The sequence below is a fragment of the Ornithodoros turicata genome, chromosome 5 (genome assembly GCF_037126465.1).
Source record: "Ornithodoros turicata isolate Travis chromosome 5, ASM3712646v1, whole genome shotgun sequence".
NCBI classification, from domain to species: domain Eukaryota; kingdom Metazoa; phylum Arthropoda; class Arachnida; order Ixodida; family Argasidae; genus Ornithodoros; species Ornithodoros turicata.
In genome coordinates this window covers 17,824,840-17,844,945 of record NC_088205.1, presented here as the reverse complement: position 1 = coordinate 17,844,945, position 20,106 = coordinate 17,824,840, and the positions used below count along the sequence as shown (strand labels likewise).

General features: G+C 44.2%; 2 protein-coding genes across 4 annotated transcripts in view; one reads left to right on the top strand and one right to left on the bottom strand.

Moving 5' to 3' along the window:
- Positions 1–18: 18 nt before the first annotated feature.
- On the top strand, positions 19–2,773 carry LOC135394146 (programmed cell death protein 2-like). Its single transcript, XM_064624695.1, has 7 exons — positions 19–160; positions 284–456; positions 589–847; positions 1,078–1,298; positions 1,363–1,491; positions 1,653–1,807; positions 2,598–2,773. The coding sequence occupies exons 1-7, from the start codon at positions 83–85 to the stop codon at positions 2,735–2,737; spliced, it is 1,155 nt and encodes a 384-aa protein (XP_064480765.1). The 5' UTR covers positions 19–82; the 3' UTR covers positions 2,738–2,773.
- Positions 2,774–3,711: 938 nt separating this feature from the next.
- Positions 3,712–20,106, bottom strand: part of LOC135394142 (PAS domain-containing serine/threonine-protein kinase-like) — a 225,496-nt gene continuing 209,101 nt past the window's right edge. For all 3 annotated transcript variants that reach the window (XM_064624685.1, XM_064624683.1, XM_064624684.1), the window contains 15 exons: positions 17,652–18,068; positions 16,955–17,119; positions 16,647–16,790; positions 15,704–15,835; positions 15,340–15,615; positions 14,386–14,540; positions 11,562–11,868; positions 11,302–11,497; positions 10,998–11,240; positions 10,743–10,930; positions 7,357–7,791; positions 5,737–5,919; positions 5,513–5,663; positions 5,132–5,269; positions 3,712–4,634 (listed from right to left, as the gene is read on the bottom strand). In XM_064624685.1, coding sequence (XP_064480755.1) covers positions 4,423–4,634; positions 5,132–5,269; positions 5,513–5,663; positions 5,737–5,919; positions 7,357–7,791; positions 10,743–10,930; positions 10,998–11,240; positions 11,302–11,497; positions 11,562–11,868; positions 14,386–14,540; positions 15,340–15,615; positions 15,704–15,835; positions 16,647–16,790; positions 16,955–17,119; positions 17,652–18,068 — 3,342 coding nt within the window. In that variant the 3' untranslated portion in view covers positions 3,712–4,422. The remainder of the gene's footprint in view (positions 4,635–5,131; positions 5,270–5,512; positions 5,664–5,736; positions 5,920–7,356; positions 7,792–10,742; positions 10,931–10,997; positions 11,241–11,301; positions 11,498–11,561; positions 11,869–14,385; positions 14,541–15,339; positions 15,616–15,703; positions 15,836–16,646; positions 16,791–16,954; positions 17,120–17,651; positions 18,069–20,106) is intronic.

Genomic DNA, 20,106 nt, shown 5'->3' with positions numbered 1-20,106 from the left:
ACCACGTGATCAGCCGCACACGCATGCGCAAGTTTGTAGCGCTGTATTTTGACCCACGTGGGTTTGTTTACTTGATTGAAATATGTACTTTCTTGGTTTAAAAGATGAACCAATTTGTGGAAGCACGTCTTTTAGCACAAATAAGCTCGGCGGATTGCCTGTAAGTTTACGTCTGGCGTACATTTTTCGTGTACGAAGCACAAACAGTGCGTGTAACAGTTCAGACTGAACCAGATTGTTTCTGCCGATCTGTTAATTATATCCTAGCATTTCCTTTTTATAGGACTGGACAAAGGCTGCTTCGAGATCCACACCAGAATTAGGTTGTCCTCTGTGCGGGAGGAAGCTACTCTTCGCTCTACAAATATACAGCCCTCTTGACAGAACTAGTTTCTACCACAGGACACTTTATATATTCTGTTGCATCAACCCATCGTGTTGGAATAAGAGCGAAAGGCATGTAAACTTTCATGCTGTATGTTGTGCTTCAGTGTAACGAGGAATGCCCTCTTCCTTCGCCTCAAACAACTGGCAATGTACGCTACAGAGCGCCATCGAATCAGTACCAGTTTAATGGTTTTCTTTCAGTTGGAAAGTTATACGAAGCCAGGAAGATGCCAAAACAGAATCTCCACCCCAACCACACACCGCAGGAGTCAGTGATTGGTTGGATGAACAGGACGTTTGGGGTGACCCGTCTGATTCTGGAAACGTAGACCCCATAGCGGCAGAACTTCCACAAACCCTTCAAAACTTGGCCTTATCGTCTGCGACTGCGAGCGGGTCACACACAGAGACCATTATGGAAGATACTTCGTTTGAATTGGAGGCGGTATCTGAAGTGCAGGTAATGTAGGTCAGGGCAGAAGGATACAGGACAAGACATAACCAGTAACGAAGTTTATCCTGGCAGCTGGTTTCCTTTATACCCTTTGATTAGCTCTGCCTTGAGAGAATAAACTTGCTTTTGTTAGTTACGGGTCTAGCTCTGTGTGCCTCAAGGAAATGTTAGCTTCTTTAAATCTGCACAAGCTTTTATGTCCAACAATAAATCCGTCTTCGTTTATATTATTTTAGGTCGAGCTGCCAGTGGCGAATGTGAAAGAAATCTTTGGAGAATTAAGACAAAACGAGCAACAAAGATGCGACGCACTGCAGGATATATCTGGAACATTTCGCAGTTATTATATTGAAGTAGTCGAAGAACCTGGTTCAGATCAGAGTGAACTGGATTCTCATGTGCACAGTCTGCTACAGCAGTATCAATGCACAGAAGGAAGTGTTTTCACAAAATCAAGGTACAAACATGATACTACATTTAGTAGCTAAATATATGTAACTGGTTTTTGCTAACATTCATAGCAATGAAGCAGCAGAGAAGCGAGTGAACTACGCTGAGGAGCATTACGAGAAGACAAACATCAGGCACGGAGATGAAGTTTTCTACAAATTTCACAAACGGTTACGTCGCCATCCAGATCAGCTGATAAGGTAATGAAAAAAGCAAAATGAAAAAAAAAAAAAAAAAAGAAACTACGATACAGTGGAGACCAACTCAACATCAAAGTAAACATTCATGATAAAATGCCTTTCTGAAAGTTTATTGCTCTTCTGGGTAAGATGCTATACACAGTACTCACCATTTGGGCCAGGTTCTGTTGGAATGGGGAGCCCCTGTTTATCAGCAAGCAGCCATGCACCCTGAAGGTAGCAGATTGCATAAGGTGTGGTGCAAACAGGTGTTTCGAACTACAAATTATGCCTGCGCTGATAAGGAACCTGCAGCTTGAAGGAGTGTCATTCCAAGGTACTGTACTAACTTTATGCAAATGACAATGGAGTTTTTTAATATACACAGTCTTGATGGGCAACTGCTGGCTCGTCTGCTCTTGTCCAGAAATTTTTGCTGGGAAGAGTTAGTGCTGGATAAATGGGTGTCGACCGCACATAGGATAGTATCGTGGCACCATTGGGGTGTGAACTTCCAGCTCATTTAAACACCACTGATGACATTAACCTGATTATTATTCCTTTGCTCAAAAAGTGCCAGAACAGTTGTCGGTACACTTGGCACATCCTCAGGAGGTACAACACTGGATCCACACTGTCATAGCCAGATTTATGCAGGTGGTTTTTAGAGGAACCAAGGATACTAATGACATCGCCATTCCTAGTCGCAGCTCAGGTGATGTCATACTGATTAACATTGACATACTCCAGAACAGCAGATTCATCCACACCTGCAGAATTCCATTTCCAGAACCTCCATGAACTCGTTCCTCCTCTCATTCTTCCTGCAGATTGCAGTTGTGCTTACTGTGGTAATTTCTCTCCTCTGGTGCTTTGGCAGACAGGAGGCCCATATGGCTAGAAACCACAATATGTACCAATATGTCGTACGTTGCCTCTAGGCTGCATAAGGGAACGCGGTTGTTGGGCAATTTCACCTGCGGCTTTTTGTCATAGTCTGGAAACCAACGCCCACATAAATGGAACAGATGCATGAACAGATTTTAGTGTGGATAAATGGGAGCTGACTATATAAATGTTTTGCACGGAATACAGATTTAACGGGCAGTTCAAATTCTCCACTGCAGGTTCGCCTGTCGAATTTGGGACTGTACTGATCTACACTTGCAAACAGAGCTGTTGGAGCGAGACAGACAGTTGGGCAGAGGAATTTGTCTTCGTTCAAGCGGATCCTGACGAGAGCTTTTGGAACAAGATGCTCGTGTAAGGGCTTTGCAAGGGAATTAAAAAGTTGTTAAAACAATCAGTAGCATTTCACATCAGTTTATTAAGGAGCTGCATCTGGTGGGTGAAACGGTATAGTATTAGAGTTCGCTAAACGTTACGGTTAAAACTCTGGCAATGCTACAACCACAGGCATACTAAATCCCTCTGGCTCAATCCTTCTCCCTCATTCTCTACAGGGACGTATATTTGTCTGATTTTGCCATTCACAGCAGCCGAAAGCCTGTGTATGGCTGGTAACAGTTTGTATCCATGGCTACAGTCACTCAGAGTAACTACAGTTGGAGCAACCCTGCAGAAGGGTAGGAAGCAAGCACAGGTGAACAAGAAAATGTCAATTTAAGAATGAGGGCCAAAGGCTGTTGCTGGCAGCACATGACAGATGACTCTGTGCAGCCATGCCCTCTTGTGTTGCACTTTCACAAGCTTCACTGCAAGCTTCTGGAAAGCTGCTCTTGGAAGGCTGTGTGGCAGCCAGCTTTCCGGTCCATACCACAGGTGGCATTGCAAGCCGGTGCACGTTTTATCGACATTCTCTGGTTGCAGGAGAGAGTGAGGTTTCACTTCCTTTCTCCATGCATTCATGCTAGGACTTTTAGTTTAGGCATTGTTGTTCATCAGTGTGATAGGGTTTTATGCAACATTGCTTCTCCCTCCTCATGCACAGACCTGTTACATTGCTGTAGATTTGTCAACTGCACCAAAACTAAAATATCAAAATACGCTTTTGTTCTCGCATACATGCTTCAATAATAGCCTTATCTGGATTCACTAAAAATTTTATTTTCACGCAGTCACGCTATGTACATTTCATCTTCAAATAGCTTCACTCAGAAGTCTTGACTTAGAAGGGTAACGCATCCACTACACGTGAAGATATAAACACCATACCTAGCCGCAAGGTCCTTTCACGGCAAGATATGTACACCGGCTATCCCGCTGAAGCACAATATCACATGAGATAGTGGGATTGTTATTGTATCTGATAAAAAATAGAATGCTGAAAGCTAAATTTATGGCTTCGTTGGTAAAATACCTCATCAACCTGAGATACAGGGAGAAAAATATTTGCAAGTTGCACTGCTCATGGCCTTTGACCTCACCAGCATTTGTGGATGCATCTCATAAAATTGAATAAAAACAGCAAATTCAAATGCATGATGCTGACTTGAATGGAAATAATCTTGAGTGGCTGATGCGAATGGAAATAATCTCTGTATTTAGTATACTATCGAGCACTGGGCACATTCCTGATGGATACCCATTTACGAATTCCCAAATACAAATCTGAGTTGTGAGAAAGCAGATGCCCTTACATTCAAGCGCACACAATAGCATTGGCTTCTGTTCCTCAAGTTAGCCACACTGTCAGCCTAATTTATAGAATTTGCAAGAATTTTTCTGTGCGTGTCCCGCTACGTACTGTGCTCAGAGATACATAAGAGATTCTAAAATGCCTGCCTTTTCTTTACTGAAAGAAAAATTGTATTTAGTTTGTCATTGACAAAGTCCTGCATTAAGAACAAATTTGTTTTTCGTCATATATCATCTAAAAATTGGCTTTTCCAGTTCCACTCTTTCCTTAAAAAAAATGCACCATAAATTCACCAATGAGGTCAAAGAGCGCTGTCTGAGAAAACGGTATGGAAGATCACATGGCAGGAGAGTTTAAGAGCAGCTGTCCAGTTCTTCGGAAATGTCCTCCGAATCGTAGGCAAGTTCGGATGAGTTACGCTGCTTGTCTGTTGAAGCAGTCAAGTGGGCTTGGGAGCTTCCACAGCTGAGGCTGCGACCTCGGCGATTGAGGTCGTACAGGCTGCTGCTCAAGTAGATTGAGCTGTCCTGGTGAAAATGTTTGGAGGGATGGATCTCTTCAGGTGCTGGAAAATGCAAGGACAATTGTCTCAGTTTTCATCTTCTGCATAGGTGCAGGACACGTTAGCAGTTATGTCAAACCTTTCGTGAACCTACACTCTTAGAACAGAGCTTCACCACACAGCACGGCAAAGGCCAATCATTGTCCAGAACAATAGGTTTAACACTCCTGATTCGTGGAAAGTGCAAGGTGTATGCCTTTTTGTGACAATTAACATAACTGCATAAGTGTCACAAAAAAGGCATCCTTCTGTGTCGTCTGTTCTTTCTTTTGCCGCCTGTTCTCAGGCTTCTTTACAGCATGGAGTTCCTCCACCAGCTCGGCTGCATTTATGCTGTTTTATTGGCAGACGCCTACCATTTTTAACCAATCAGGGGGCAGAACAAAATAATTCGGTATGGTGGTTGGCTAACAGTGTGCTATGCGGTGAAGTCCTGTTTGACGAGTGTACCAGATCGAGTAAACGTGGCATACGAATAAAAGAAAGGGAGATCAACTTACTGGCATGGACGACATCTTCAAACCTGTAGCTTTCGGGACAGACAGGTTGGGTCGTCCACTCGTGTCTTTCTGCTTCTGGCAGAGTGCAACGTTTCTTTGGGTCACGATGTAGCAGCCATGAGATGAGTTCCCACAGAGCTGTATCACACGTTACGCGTATATGAGCAAGTGCCATATTTGACTAGGATAGCAGATAAATAGAAATGCATGGATGAAAGACTGACAGAAAAAGACATCGTTTTTGTATTACGAGCTACTCCACCTGTAATTTCGCTTCACACGCTTTAGAAAATCTCTACAGTCCCTATATGTACAGGCTTCTCTTGTACATGACTGGTAACCAAGTGGCCATCTGTCGGTACATTATCTACATCAACTCACCTGTGGAAACACCACAAGGTGGCTTCAGGACACCGCTGATTGTCTCCTCCACGTCAAAGAAAGGATTCTCCCCAAAGATTAACGTGTACAAAGTGACACCTAGGGCCCACATTTCAAGCTCAGGTCCAGTGTACTTGTCGCCTTGAAGTACCTGCGAGACCACGGATTTCTGTCAGCACTGCCAAGAACTCGAACAGCAACTGGGAAACTATGGAGGTACCAACCTCGGGGCTACAGTATTCCATGGTGCCACAGAAAGTCGTGAACACCTTGTCAGGGGCCATAAATGCTGCTGAGCCAAAGTCTATCAGCTTCACTTTGAAGCGTTCATCGAGGATGATGTTTTCATCTTTCACGTCTCTATGCAGGATGCGAAGGCTATGAAGGTATGTCAATGCACTGACAACCTGCAGGACAATAGAGCAGGTAACTATAATGGTAACAGAAATGACTTGCAGCATTTAAAGCTGCGTCCAAGTTATGTTGAAAATAAAATCTGCGCATTTGCATTATTGTCGACAAAACAGGACGTATGCAATGGATGTGCCTGGCTCAGGAGGTCTTGCTTGGAGGTGTACACCGTGGAGTTTACGCGGAAGGGAGAGCACGTGCTACAGTGAAAAACACTGGACACCAAAAAGTAACATTTTACAGTTAGGTACCCTACGAAAATAGTAACTGAATTACAGTTACTCTTTTTGGAATGTAACCAGTTACAGCTATAGTTACCAAATTGAAGTAACTTAGTTAACTTACAATTAAATTTTGATAAAAGTTGAAGTGAACTAAAAAATTGTCCTATTGAGACTCTACTGTAATATCGTGTTATAAACAGAGGATTTCCTATGGGCCAGTGTAATGACATATGAGAGTTAGTCCATGGCCATTTTGGCTGCATATGAGATGACAATCTGTGGAATTCCAACTTGGTGGAAGGAATTTGAAGCGTCAACAAAATTTTGCTAGAGGACTGACGCGTGTAAAATATTGCAGTGCCTAAGTAACTTAATTACATGTTACAGTTACTTTAGCCAAAGGTGGTAACTAGTTAGTTTTAAGTAGAGCCTGAAGTTTTCGGGAACGTTTTTTTTTTGTTTGTTTGTTTGTTTTTGTGTGGGGGGGAGGGGGGTAAAAATCGGGTAAATAAAGGTGCACTAAATTCCAGTAACTAACTTCCAGTATGCTAAATACAGGGAGAAGTCGGGCTCTGTTACTCAAACTAACTGTAGTGGTTTGGTACAAATAGTGATGTAACTGCATTTGCTGCCAAACAAGTAAGCTAGTGCATTCCTACAGACATCGCAGTGAGGGAAATTTGCCAGGTAAAAATCGGGTTTCACCCTAGAGAGGCAACCTTCAATTCGGGGAAGAATCTGGTAAAAACCCTAAAACTTCTGGCTCTAGTTATAAGTTACTTGTAACTTAGTTACTACCGAAGACTGCTTCCTATCAATTCAAATTTATCCCAAGACCAAAACCTTTAGTAGTAACAAAAATTTAAAACCAAGGTGCAGGAAGGGACCACCAGAAATTTCAGATCCAGTTCAGCTCCTTCCTCAGGGCAGTCACAGTTGAGGAAGGAGCCGAATCCGAAACGTCGGGTATCCTCTTCCTGTACCTTGGTTGGAGAGCTCAGTATATCTCAGTTACTATTATTGTTTTTATCCAACCAGACACACTTGTGTCGAAGATGTCGAAGTCCAAAATCTGTATCGAGGGATACATCTTTCACTTCAATTTTTAGCACTTCAAATATTTTCTGAGCTTCTTAAACCCGATACGAGAAAGGAACAAAATTCAAGCTTGCCAGAACATACTTCAGTCACACAGAAATGAAGACTCACCTGGCGAAATATGTAAGAAGCCAGTGGTTCGTCCAGCTGAGGTGACCGGTCGATAAACTCAAAAAGGTCCATCCCGGAGCCGTGTTTCTCCATCACCATTTGGAAGTAGCCTGCATTCTCAAACACGTCCAACACGTGCACAATGTTGGGGTGAGAGAAGGTTGTCAGGAGGCTCACTTCCATCGGAACCACACGACCTATCAGACGGTCATTCACCCAGCCCTCTTCATAGACTTTGGACTTGCGTATGAACTTTGTTATCACCAGTAAATGATCAGTGTTCCTGTATGCCATCTTGACACAGCCGTAGGCACCTTTTCCGATCTGCTGTAGCGTTGTGTAGTGATCGGAGTAGACACCACTTGTGTACTCAGACTCTTGGGGTTCAACGGACTCGTCTCCTGGTTTCGGTGACTTGAAGTTTTCCAAGTCGCTCTTTCGGACAGAAAAGATTTCAGACTTTGTACAGGGCGTTCCCATATAAAAGCCTACCCGTGCCGGCATGTCATGCTCGGCGCTTACTCAATGCAGGTGAATCATTGAATAAAGCACTGAAGATTCAATCTTGATGAATATCATAGTGACTGGGAGTCATAGCGCATAATGGAGGTTTTGCAAAGGCCAACATGAACTGTTGAAACTCTGCTCCCTAGGCAGTGTCGTGATACACAACACTCAAGTCCCTGGGATCTCGGCAAGCTGATCCAAAATGACAGCTGCTTCAGTGTTGTGCGTGAGAAGCAGCGTCTCAACTGCTCTTCGCCACACTGCTATTTTGATTGTTTTGAATACGGGATTCGTACGTTTTGAATTATAACTTTGCACTACAATGTTTAATCTCCTTCGAACTTACCAGGATTGAATCTGCTTCAGAGCTCGATATGTAGGCGACCGTACATTGCCGAGCATGGCATGCCTGCACGGGTAGACTTTTACAGGACCTTGTATAACAAATTACAGTCATGTCTCACTTTTCCGTAACTCAGTCAACAAGAAGCCACATTACCTGCTCTACGTTACCGGGAACGAATTTGCACACCATTAGTTTTTTTTTATTCAGTTATCTAGAATGCGCTACCTGTATCCGGATGTAAGGTACTGAAGACAAGTTTTCAAAGTGTTCAGTGCTCAGTTACTGGTAGAACTGAGGCTAGCCACTACAGACTTGTGCCAACAGACAGCAGATATGACTCCCGAGATATGAAAGAGGTGTCAGATATCCAGGGAGCACAAAGGGTCGGTGTGTCAAACTAGCTAGGCTAGGTGGTTAGGAGTCCTAGCCTGATAGCGTCCGAGCTATCAGAAAGCATTTGCGGTCTGCAGGCCTCGGCACAAGCAGCACTAGTCATTGATGTTGGCAAGTCTACGATTTATGACACTCTGCAGAAAAAGGAGAGATGGCTTTCCTGCGACCCTTTAGGATCACACGTAAGGCCCCGAATTTTCCGCGAATCCGCAATAATGCGCGTTGATTTAGGATGTACCACGGAATCGGGGGTTTTATATCGAATTCCACGGAACTACAAATGTTGACAAAGGAACACAGCTTTGGTGCCGGAGATGGACGTACCCACGGCTCATAACGCCCTTTCCCACATCACGTAGCAAAGAGGGAAAACAAACAAACACTGGCAACACAAGATGGAAAAATGGTTAAAACTAGGTTGAGCTAACAGCCACCCTGTCTTTCCTACTTCTGTTTTGCTCCCATCGGGGATATCCTGTCTAGCGCGTTCCTCATGGCAAGCCATGCGGTGACTAGACGTTCCCACTTAGGGACACAAGAGTGCATACAGTACCATGTGATGCTTAGCTACAACTGTATTCTGGATTTCCAGGCAGTTTACTTCTATGTCATGCAACCTAATAAAGATTTTGTCTTCGTACATCTCAGTCAGCTTTGACGTGCAAGCACTTGCCTCTGAAAACTGCACAATTTCGGATTCTCTGCTGCAGAATTCGAGATTTACAGCAGCAGAAAAACCAGGCCCTTAAGAATAAGTGATACAAGCGCATATTCCTAGGTTCTCGAGGAAGTGCTTTTTGCTAGGTATGGCACAATAACTCTCGATGTTGTTATCAGCGATGAAGCCCTGGGCTCATTGAAACGAGCCCAAGGTTTATGGAACCACATTAGGCAAGTGAGACTGATCTCACTTTCATTCCCTGTACTTTATTCACTTATCTGTAGATTCGCTATCTGGACGATAGAAGGTAGCAACAGATGTCTGGATAAGTGAGACATGGCTGTATACCACACACATAAAGAATGTTTCTGCATGCCAACAATTTTTTAATAGGAAAGCACAGTGCAAAAAAATATGCAAACAACAACATTTATCTGTAGGGAACTTTTGCCACATACTGCAAGTACTTTTTTCAAATTTTAACTGAAATAAATTTAATTTCTTGAATTGAACGAACAAGGCACGTCATATTTACCCCATTCCACCGTAATGCACACTTCCTACTACAATGATAATAGCAGAAGAAAAAAATGCAAAAACAGTTGCTTCAAGATGCACAAATTATCAGACATGCTAAGTTCTCTGTCAAATTAATGCAAGAAGCGGCGGAACAAGACGCTGACCTACCCTATTCCTGTTTCCCTCTCAGTTTTTTTCACACAACTGTGGCTTTCTAACCTTGCTGCCATTAGCAGCAGAAGTATTGAAAAGAAATCAGAAGGGGAAGGTCTGTGTCCCCCTTGCCCTCTTCGCCTTGCTTTTTGACTGGGAACTGAGGGTGGCAGAGAATTTGCCTGTCTGGAAACAATAGTTTTCGCAACTTTTTTTAGCTATGTATTACGACTGTAGTAGGAATGTATTTTGTAGTACAGTGGGGTAAATCCAACATAAGCTTTCTGTTTATGGTACCAAAAAATGTTGGGCTAATTAAATTTATTTTAATTACAATGTCAAAATTTCTTGCAGTACATGGCAAAAATGCCCTACGGATAAATCTCGATCCCATATTTTTTCCGTAGTGTGCTCTTTCTATTAGTCTTCTTGTCATGCAAAATTGAAACACCCTCTATATGAGGTTCCAACATTCCTGGGTAAAACATGTCTAAGAATACCTACTCCTAAATTGATTCCCATTTATAGGATGAGACCATAGGTGCTGCTCAGTACGATGTTGACCAAAACACTATTAGAGTGCATAAGCCGTACCTGATTTCATGCCAAACTCTTAGATCCTAGCACCCAAGTGTTACGCTATTTGAATTTCTGAAATACAATTGCCCCACAGAAGTCATACACTCTTAATACACAAATATGCAGCATGTCCAAACCGTATGAGACACCCAAAGCATGCAACGCCACTCGGATTCTCTTTTCCCACCAGCACGATATCACTTTCCAAATAAAACGAGCTGTGCTCACAATATCCGTAGTTGGGTGTGAGGACTCAAGGTACGAAGTAGCACTCGAACCCAGTGTTAGTGAGCGGAGCGGAGAAGCCGGTGCAGGGTAATGTGGACCGCTGTACAGTTCCATGTCTCGTGACACCCACAGGCAGTAAATGCTGGATCCTTCTTCCAGCTCCACTCGGCGAACTTGGTAAAGAATTGCTACAGAAAAACATCGCAACTGGTTACGGGTTCTGTCACTTACTGGCGCACACACAGCGTCACTTACCAATATCTGTGCCATCTTTGTGCCTCCCAAGGCCAGAATAAGACCCTTCAGAAATGCTCAAGAGAGAGTCAGTGCTTCGGAAAGTCCTCAGATCCGGCTTTAGTGCACACTCCGCAGTTGTGTCGTCCGTTCCCTTTTCCCCGGTGACAGCTTCTTGCGTATTTTCTTCCGTACTGTGAACAGTGCTGGACGTGACGGTCGACGTGGAATGGAAGCTTTCGGACGTCGACAACTTTGCTGGTTCTAAAAAAAAATGTGCGACAGTCAATCCAGAGAGAAGACAAACTCTTGCAACCCTACAGACCTGAAGGAATGATAAGTCCATTGTCATCATCTTCCTCCTCTTCAGCAAGGTCCTTCAACTGAAGGCCAGAAGAGCAGCTCGCCTCTGCCGATCGCTTACGTTGTCGTAATGGGCTACGCTTTGCAGATTCTGCACCAGGGGCAAACACATCGCCCTCACCAAGTCTTATTTCAATGTGATCCGCACTTATGGAAGACTGGAAATGTAACTCATAATCGGTCACCCTTACCAAAAGTCAAAAAAGTCAAAATGTTACCAACCTTCATGCTACATCGAGGTCTATCGCTACCTCTGCCTTCTGTACAGGTTTGGTCTACATTGCCGTTAACGTCACTTAGGCGGCCCTCTCCTGAGCACTCGCCAGAGGGACCTAGCAGAGGTGCAAGGGGGTCCGCGGCAGAAGTGGACCGCTGAAACGACCCCGACGTTCCCACGTGAGGTTTTACAGACGTTACCGAGGTGCTAAGGGCGAGACCCTGTAAGCAGCGCTCCATTTCTTCTAAGGACGTCGACGACATGTGGGAGACTTTCTGCACACGGCAACCCTTTCCTGTAGGATTCAATGGCCTGAAAGGAGTAACGTTGCACCCATCTCATTTTGACGTACTGTTGTCAAACACTGGTCCATAATGGTTATATTTGGGGTTCCGATTTCCAGTGATGGCCAGTAGTTAACTACCTGATTGTAGTTAAAAGTAGTTATCAACTACTTGCAGAAATGTAGTGGCAACTACTATTTTCAAGTAGTTAACTACAGTAGTTAGGTTACTGAAGGCGCCAACTACTTCAGATTTTGCCGCAAGCTGTACTGCGCAAATTGTGCTTTTGACCATGAGTTACTTGTTTGATGAGAACGGAGGTGCTGAGCAATTGTGCCTTGCATGTGTACTAAATCTTCACTTTTAATGCTTGTCTAGTGAAGCCTCATTTGCTGTGAAATAATTCTGAAACTTTGTTTATCGCGTAGGCACAGGAAGAATCCTGCCGCAAGCTTTGTATTTGACGATCGTAGCAATGGCTTGAGCCAAATTTTATCATTGCTTTACGATTCATTTTTAAGTGTCCAAGAACACAACAAGGGATTGGTGTTGATGGACAACGTTAAGTAGTTATTAGTACGTTAGTAGTAGTAGTAGTAGTTAAGTAGTCAAACTACACCATTGCGAAGTAGTTATTTGCCATCACTGCAGATTTCTCGTTCTCGGTATCATCTGACAAACACCAATAAACACTATTTTTAAACATATTCGGATAAATCCGAAAAACAACAAATTTATTCGGCACGAGAATGGTGGCATACTGAATACGCAGTTTGACGAAAATGGTACTTGGCATAAGATCGAGGTACTTAATTTAAATGTTAAGCAAGAACTTCCTCCTCGCTTCGAACTCTACGAAGACATATATCACTTAGTTGTGACTTGTGAGACACCATGCTGAGCTGACGTAACTGCAGGAAGAATTTGCAGTAGTATACTACAAGTACCTGGTTTCTACCCATGTCACTCTAGTGGGCTTCTCATGAAGCGGATCGGCCTATCCTTCCGCAGGAAATCCTCAGTCTACTGGGGTTTCTGGCCTCTAGCAGTAACGTACAATGCGCTTTCTCTAAGCTACAAGCTTGATTAACAGAGAAGGATGTCTTACAGATACCAACTTGTGCTGGTGTGCTTGCATGTCTTATAGCTCACTGTAAATGGGTGTTTGAACCGTGCTTCAAGCGGGCCGAATGAACCAAAATAGTGCTCAAAGTCACTTGTGGTGACGTTATTGAGTACTCTACACTTTTTATTTTGTGCCGTTACTTGCTGTTCATTTCTCCGATAAACTCCCAGAAATCCACCAACTGATTTTTTTTAAATTGAAAACTGCGATAAGCACCCCCATCTTTTGCAGGTTGAAAACTCCAAAAAGGCAGATCCCTAGTAATATTTAACGCAGCTGTAATCTGGTTAGAACCAACGACATGCCCTGCCGATAGCAGCTCACAGTAACACCCAACATGATCTGCAGATGTCCGTAGAATATCTTGTGGATTTTCGTTAAAGTATGAATAATCATTGATGGATGTGGATTTGATACAGCTAGCTCTTGAGAGTACAATACATGTTCAATATTAGTGACAGACTGGAGTGTTCCAGAAGTTAATAGCATTAAAGAGAAATGAAACGCATATTTAAAACGTCCAAACTTGTGCTTTACTAAGGCAGAGAATTGGGAACAGTTTCATCCACTGGACCTTGTGCTGTGTGTCCCGATGCATCTATTGTGTCCAAGTTGTATACTTGGTAGTGTCAATATTTAATTTTTGGAGGTTTTTGGTATCATTTTGTAAGGAGTTATAGTTGTAACTGTTTGGTTGTTATGACTAGGGCACCGGGTTTTTCGCGATTCCGGAATCCTTATTTCATTCGCGAATCAAGTACCCAATATTCAGATTTACGAATATCCGACTATTCGCCGAATACGAACGACACATCCCGAAAGTGGGCTTCACCTGAAGCTTCCTTGTATTAGGTGAAGCTTGCTTTACGAAACTGCCCATGCTGCAGGACCAGCACAGACAGATTGTAGTTTAGCTTAAGATAACGTTAGCCCAAGTCTATTGTGCATATTTCGCCTGAGGAAGGTGTGGCGTCCCTCCCGTGTGCAGTTTAGTGGTTGAAGGGAGGGATTTTGATTTGATGTTTAAGAGTTTACCTTTAAAGACTTAAATAATGCCTACAGCCCACAGGGCATGTATTCTGTAGATGCTGAAAGATCTTTCAGCAGGTATAAAATGATTGCAGGTGCATTGTCTTTGTAAGAGGAGAACACACGATATCATGTATGTAGTGCTGAGCAACAACAGTGCTTCCAATCTGTAATTATATAAAATTTTTGTTCCCACATTGTCCAAGAAAATAAAGTGTTTCTCATTTCAAGCAACCGTTGACTGCTTGCTGCGGAAAATCGCGGAATTTACAAGTTGGTGCTGCAGAATTTTGAATTTGTCGCAGCAGAAAACCAGGGGCCTTAGTTATGACAGTCAGTCTGTAGTTTGAAATTGACTGCTGCTGTAGAATGCAGAACGCTGAATAGTACCTGCATAGCTCAACAGAATCAGACCCCGCACGATCATCCGCAGCTATGTACGCACGGGAGTCCTCTTCATCGTCATCCAGTAGGGGCAATGGAACAGAATCCGTGTCCAGGAACTCGAAGTCATCGTAGAATGACGGAATTAATGCTGTGATGCTCTGCACATTAAACAAATGTTATGAAAACCACAAATTGGCAAAAATGATGATTGTGCGCAATGCTGCACTTTATGTCCAAGGCACTGAAGAACGTCCAGTGTGTGCTCAAGCAACTAATTAGTTTCAGCAAGCTTGTGAAAATAGTAACATAGTTAGAGTTACTGCTTTACTGTTCTCAAAATGTAACTAGTTGTAGCTACAGTTACCAAATTGAAGTATATCTTCACTACTTTGTTACCTTTCAAGGAACGAAACCCGGCCACCAGTTGATCGAACTCTCCTAAACTTCTATTTTAGTGAAAGGTGTGACAAGCATCAAATGCTTGTTACACCTAAGTAATAGTAGACTCTTTCCAAGTTATTACCAGCAACCTCCCACTGCTTCAGTTTGATAATCTCACCTTACACTAAAAGTTCTTCAATGAGAGCGGAGCTTTTTCGCAACATTCTAACGAACGACGAAACAATGTTCACAGACACAGATTGACACAGATTGATAAAATAGGGCACATTCCAAGTGGCTTAATTACAGTTATGACAACCTAAAACTACTTTCACCAAAGGCGTTCATTTTATAGAAAAGTAATTCGAGCTCGACCAGTGTAACTCAAAGCAATTTCGCGATTGACCGTCTGTTAGTTTTGACGTGCTAGGAGAGCGGTCTGCCGAAGAACCCCTAGACTGCGACAAGATTATGTAAGCACAGGGGGCATGCAAATCCTGTAATAATCACCTGTCCCCTTGCCCCCCCTCCTACACCACTGCGGAGATATGTTTGTTGTTGCAACACATCCCTTACCTTTCCCTGTAGTTGTGACTGAGTGTAACCAAACATCATGAGAGAGAAGTTTGAGTTGCACGAATGAACGGTGCCGTCTGGCAAAATGGTGATCATCCCGCTGATGTTTGCGAATACCCACACCGTGCCTCTGTACAAACGAGGGGTTTCGCTGCATGGTGCAGAGGGAGCTTCACTGGGCGTGATTGGAGCATCAGAGAGCGGTTCAATGAGGATGCTCAGGGGGAAACTGCCTCCGTCACGTGTGCGTCCCGTTGCCTGCTGTTTTCGAACGGTCTGGAAGGTGCAACGAGTTCATGATTAACGTTAGCAGTTAGTCCAGACAAGTAATTTTCGACTTTTTTTAAAGGCTCTTTTAATTTACCTTCAGGACTCCGTCGTTTGTAGGTAACTGAAGCGCAGGAATCAGCTCTGTGATGCTCATTCCTTCCAAATCTGAGCCGCTTGAATAACCACACAGGAGAGCCAGACTTTTGTCGGCAGCAGTGATTTTGCCCTAAAAAGGTATTATATCGCAACAAGCACTATAATTAACCCTGGGCACTACGTCGAGGCAAACAGAAAACGTGATAACCTGAACAAAGATGGTTGAACAGTACACACGAGAGCACAAGTAGGGGAATATATCACTTTTTTTATCACTTTATCAATATTTCACTTTATCAATTTATCACTTTTATCAATATTTATCAAATTTATCATTTGAAGTATTTGATTTGCGAATCGAATACCCAATATTCGGTTTTCCGAATATTCGCGGAATATGATTTATGAACTACACCTCCCGAAAGTGTGCTTCACCTGACGCTTCACCGCATGAGGTGAAGCCTACCTTACAAAACTGAAGCCTACTTCACGCCAGTGCTGCAATACCAACCCAGACTGATTGTAGTTTAGCTTAAGATAACGTTAGCCCAAGTTTATTGTGCGTGCTCCCCCTGAGGAAGGAGCGGCGTACAGTTTGCCATTGCCGGTTTCGGATTTCTTTAAAAAGTAAAGACTTAAATAATACCTACAACCCAGGAAGAAAAAGATAGTCTTAAAGATGGCCCTTGCATTCAAAATTTCAGGCCAATTTCTCCCTGAATTACAGATCTAAAAATAGCAACAGATTCCCCCACCCCCTCCGAATCTGAGCAAGGCATTTAACCTGAAGAAGTTGCTCCCTACATATACATACATATTGCACAAAGGAGAAGCGCAAGTGTAAAGTGGGACAGCCTGAACATAACTTAAGCTCACTTCATCCGGCTCTCGTAATGAGTGCCAAATTTTTTTCCTTCTCAACTTAACTGAATTTGACTCACTTTATCCGCATCAAACACAACAGTAGCTGTAGTCCTTTGTACTGGCTCCATCACGACCAAGCAGCGAGGTTCAGAGTCCGGTCCCAGCCGCCTCATCCACACGGATACTGGAACCACCTCACCGTCGTTATCGACGAGGTCCATCTACGGTAGATGATGTTGGATGTTTTTTGACGCAATAACATTAGAGGTCATAATGCGCCAGGTACAATGATAAAATCTGATCAAGTCATTTATGGTAGAAGTTAGATATCAAATGTGATTACATATGTTACACGTGGGGTAAAAGGAGAGGTAAATATATGTACCACTTTGCCAGCGATGACCACAACTTCCCCCGAGGCGGTGACATCGGGCTCGGTGAGGGCATACTGCCCTTTTTTCATGACTAGAAAGTTGCACAGTTGCTTACTGCTCAGCTGAGTGCTCATCACTTTTAGCAGAGAGCAAGCTGCTTTGTTGCCTGTCAGGATCTAGAAGAGAAACAGCCATTGTACAATGGATGTTGGATATGGCACAGTAGTATTTGTGGCCAAAGGAACACAATGGACAGACATGCACACATTAGCCTAACAACACTCGGCTGCAAATTTCGATTAAAGAAAGGCAACTGACAAAAAGGCATGCAGTGTGAGTATCGTTGGAGGCGCGAGCATCTTTGGAGGTGTCAAGCCATCTCTTGCATAGGTTCATATTACCAGACACAAATCACTGAATTTCAGTCACCCGTGCTCATCATGTCAAACAATTTGTGTTACTATATAGACAGAGGTACCTTATTCAAACTGGAAATCAATTGATACTAAGCTCTTCAGGCACTCAAATGGGTTAATCATTGGGGTGCAAAGCAAAATGAGGTGAGCGCCAGGATGGGGTGATAAAATATGAAAATTTAAATATCAACCGTGCAAAATAGGTCCAGAATTAAAGAATTGAGATACGTTGCTGCAAAAGTCAGACAACCGAACCATGCACTGAATCAAACAGTATTCTCTCTCCACAAACCTGTGTAGTAGCAGCATCAACTGTGAGCACCGCCTTCTGCGGATTAAGCAATGATGTGGGTGTGCCCTGTCCCAGTCCCCCGTAGAAGACCCAGCTGCCACTGAGCAGGTTGGTGCTGCCACCGTGGGCCGGCTGCAGACCGGGTACACTGCCGGGCAAGCTGTAGCTCAGGGACCACAGGGTATCCCCGCGCAGCTTGTTCAGGGAACACTTGCGCGGGTCCCCCATGGGGCCATTTGGGGGAGGGCCTCCGCGTCGGGCCCCACCAGGAGGGAATGACAAGTTGGGGGAAAATGACCCCCAGGCTTGGATGGGATGGCGGCGGGTGCGGCGTTTGGAGGCCTGTTCAGAGTGGCAGTTCCGGAGGGCGTTCCAACCAGGTGGCGTGGACGGACTGGGGTTCGCACATCGGGCAGCCTGCAAGCAGTTGTGTATGACAAACAGCACTAGCTTGAGATCTTCGATTTCTATCTTTGGACAGCTTGTAAGCCCAGTAAGAACCTCTGTTAAGGGGAAAGCCTCAGGAAGAATAGAGACTTCTCTTGCCAAGAAGAAGAACAGTCTATTTGAAATAGCGGCAGCTCTCATCCTGAGGCCTTATCAGTTCACTTTGCTGTCCTTGTTAGGCAGATTTTTGTCTTTACTCTAGGCCTTTACAACATATATACACAGGGAGTGACTTTTTCGGGGAAGCCCGATTGCGCCAGGTTACCCCCCCCCCCCAAACTTACCTCCGACCAATTTGGGCTGGACCACATTTCTCCCCAAATTCCATTGGGTGGGAAGCGTGGACCTCCACATGAAAGCTTGTACAAATTAAACTTAAACAAAAATCTTCAGTGTCGATTTCTGTATTTTGTTTATGTGATCTACAGGACTAGACTCCCCTCGTCGTATAAATTCCATTCACTATGAAATCCTCAAGTGACGTTTCCACTGAATCAATTCGATTTCTGCCTAAAGTCCACTATATACTCATAAATGACGTACACGATAAACACCGGCCTGAAACGAAACACATGAAGCTCAAATAGACGAGTGGCATGGCTGAGCGGGTTACCGCATCCCCCTCGCTCGTGGTAGCCAAGGTCGCGCTGAAGACTGGGGGTGGTGGGTTCAAATCCTACCACCGGCTGTGCTGTCTGAGGTTTCCCCTGGGTTTTCCCGAATGCTTTCCAGACAAATGTCGGCACAGTTTCCCCTGAAGTCGGCCCAGGACGCATGCTAATCCCCTGTCCCCCACTCCTTCCTGCTGTCCTCTCTCCATCTGTACGCTGCTCACAGTCACAGTTAACGGACCTTTTTCACAATGGCCTGTGCGCATGCGTATGACCTTGAGGCGCTGGAGAGGATGGCGCACTATGGGCACTAGATGGCGCACTATGAGGACGACAGAAGTGGGGACCAGTGGGGAGACCGCACCAATGGCGCGACCTTGTCGGCCCCACTCCGGACTGGTTTTGGTCCTTTGTGTTATCCACGTGGATTTGTGGATTTGTTGGTTCGTTGGAGTGCCGCTAGAGTACGACGAGTATGTGAAAAACGTCCATTCACGGCGTTAACACGGAATAAAAAACCTCAATAGTCGTCAACAACGACGATTACAGCATATTGTCGTCATCGCTGACAGAGATAAATACATCGTCAGTTGGTCATCGGTGGAACTCTTTCCCATTTGGCAACGCGGAGTCAATGACCTTGAAGGCACCGCGGTAGCATCGTACGCGCGCTCAACAGATGACCGATTTTCTGCCTTTTCGGGTGGAGGGGAGGTCCTGCCTACAGTCGTAGTGACATGTAGCCTATGCAGGGTGTTTTTTTTTTTATCTGCAACAATTTTCATAAACAGGGAAGTTGCGGTAGGAGGCTTTTACTCTTGTCATTGGATTACCCGACGAGGCTGCTACTAGGAAACCGTATTTTTTCTCAATTAGGGTACTAATTAACAGATATATTTTAATCAACTTTGTAATTATTTACTTTAGGGAGCACATTGCGATTGCGATATTACAGACTGATGTCCACATGATGTGCTCGAGGCACTGATGAAGCACAAAAGTAATCACAGCGCGCGCTACGGACCTAAGTATTTGACCCCTGTCGCATATTGTAAACCGAAAGTGGCCAACAAAAGAACGTCAGCGACGTTGATATCTCAGTGCCACAGAAAAACGTCATACGCGGCGTAGGGAACCCTTTTTATCGCGGAAGGGAGTTGCCTCAGGACAGAAGCCGCCGATATTTCGAACAGAAGACTGTTCTGGATTTCTACCCATCTACCTTTTTATCGCGGTACGTTTCACGATCTTTGTTTTGTATTTCTTTTTCGCTTTCTTTTCTTCCTTCATGTGTTCGGGGTCGCTCGCTGTATCACTCCTCTCATTCTGCTTGTGCACGGCTCTCACCGTTCCCCGGTGCGATAAGCGCTGATATGTAGCGGTGATGCACAAAGCTC

Excerpts from the sequence above, each read along its gene's own strand:
- LOC135394146 (XM_064624695.1), top strand. The coding sequence starts at position 83 with ATGTACTTTCTTGGTTTAAAAGATGAACCAATTTGTGGAAGCACGTCT. Across the intron at positions 161-283 it reads ATAAGCTCGGCGGATTGCCT|GACTGGACAAAGGCTGCTTC; the intron begins GTAAGTTTACGT and ends TCCTTTTTATAG. Across the intron at positions 457-588 it reads TGTTGGAATAAGAGCGAAAG|TTGGAAAGTTATACGAAGCC; the intron begins GCATGTAAACTT and ends GTTTTCTTTCAG.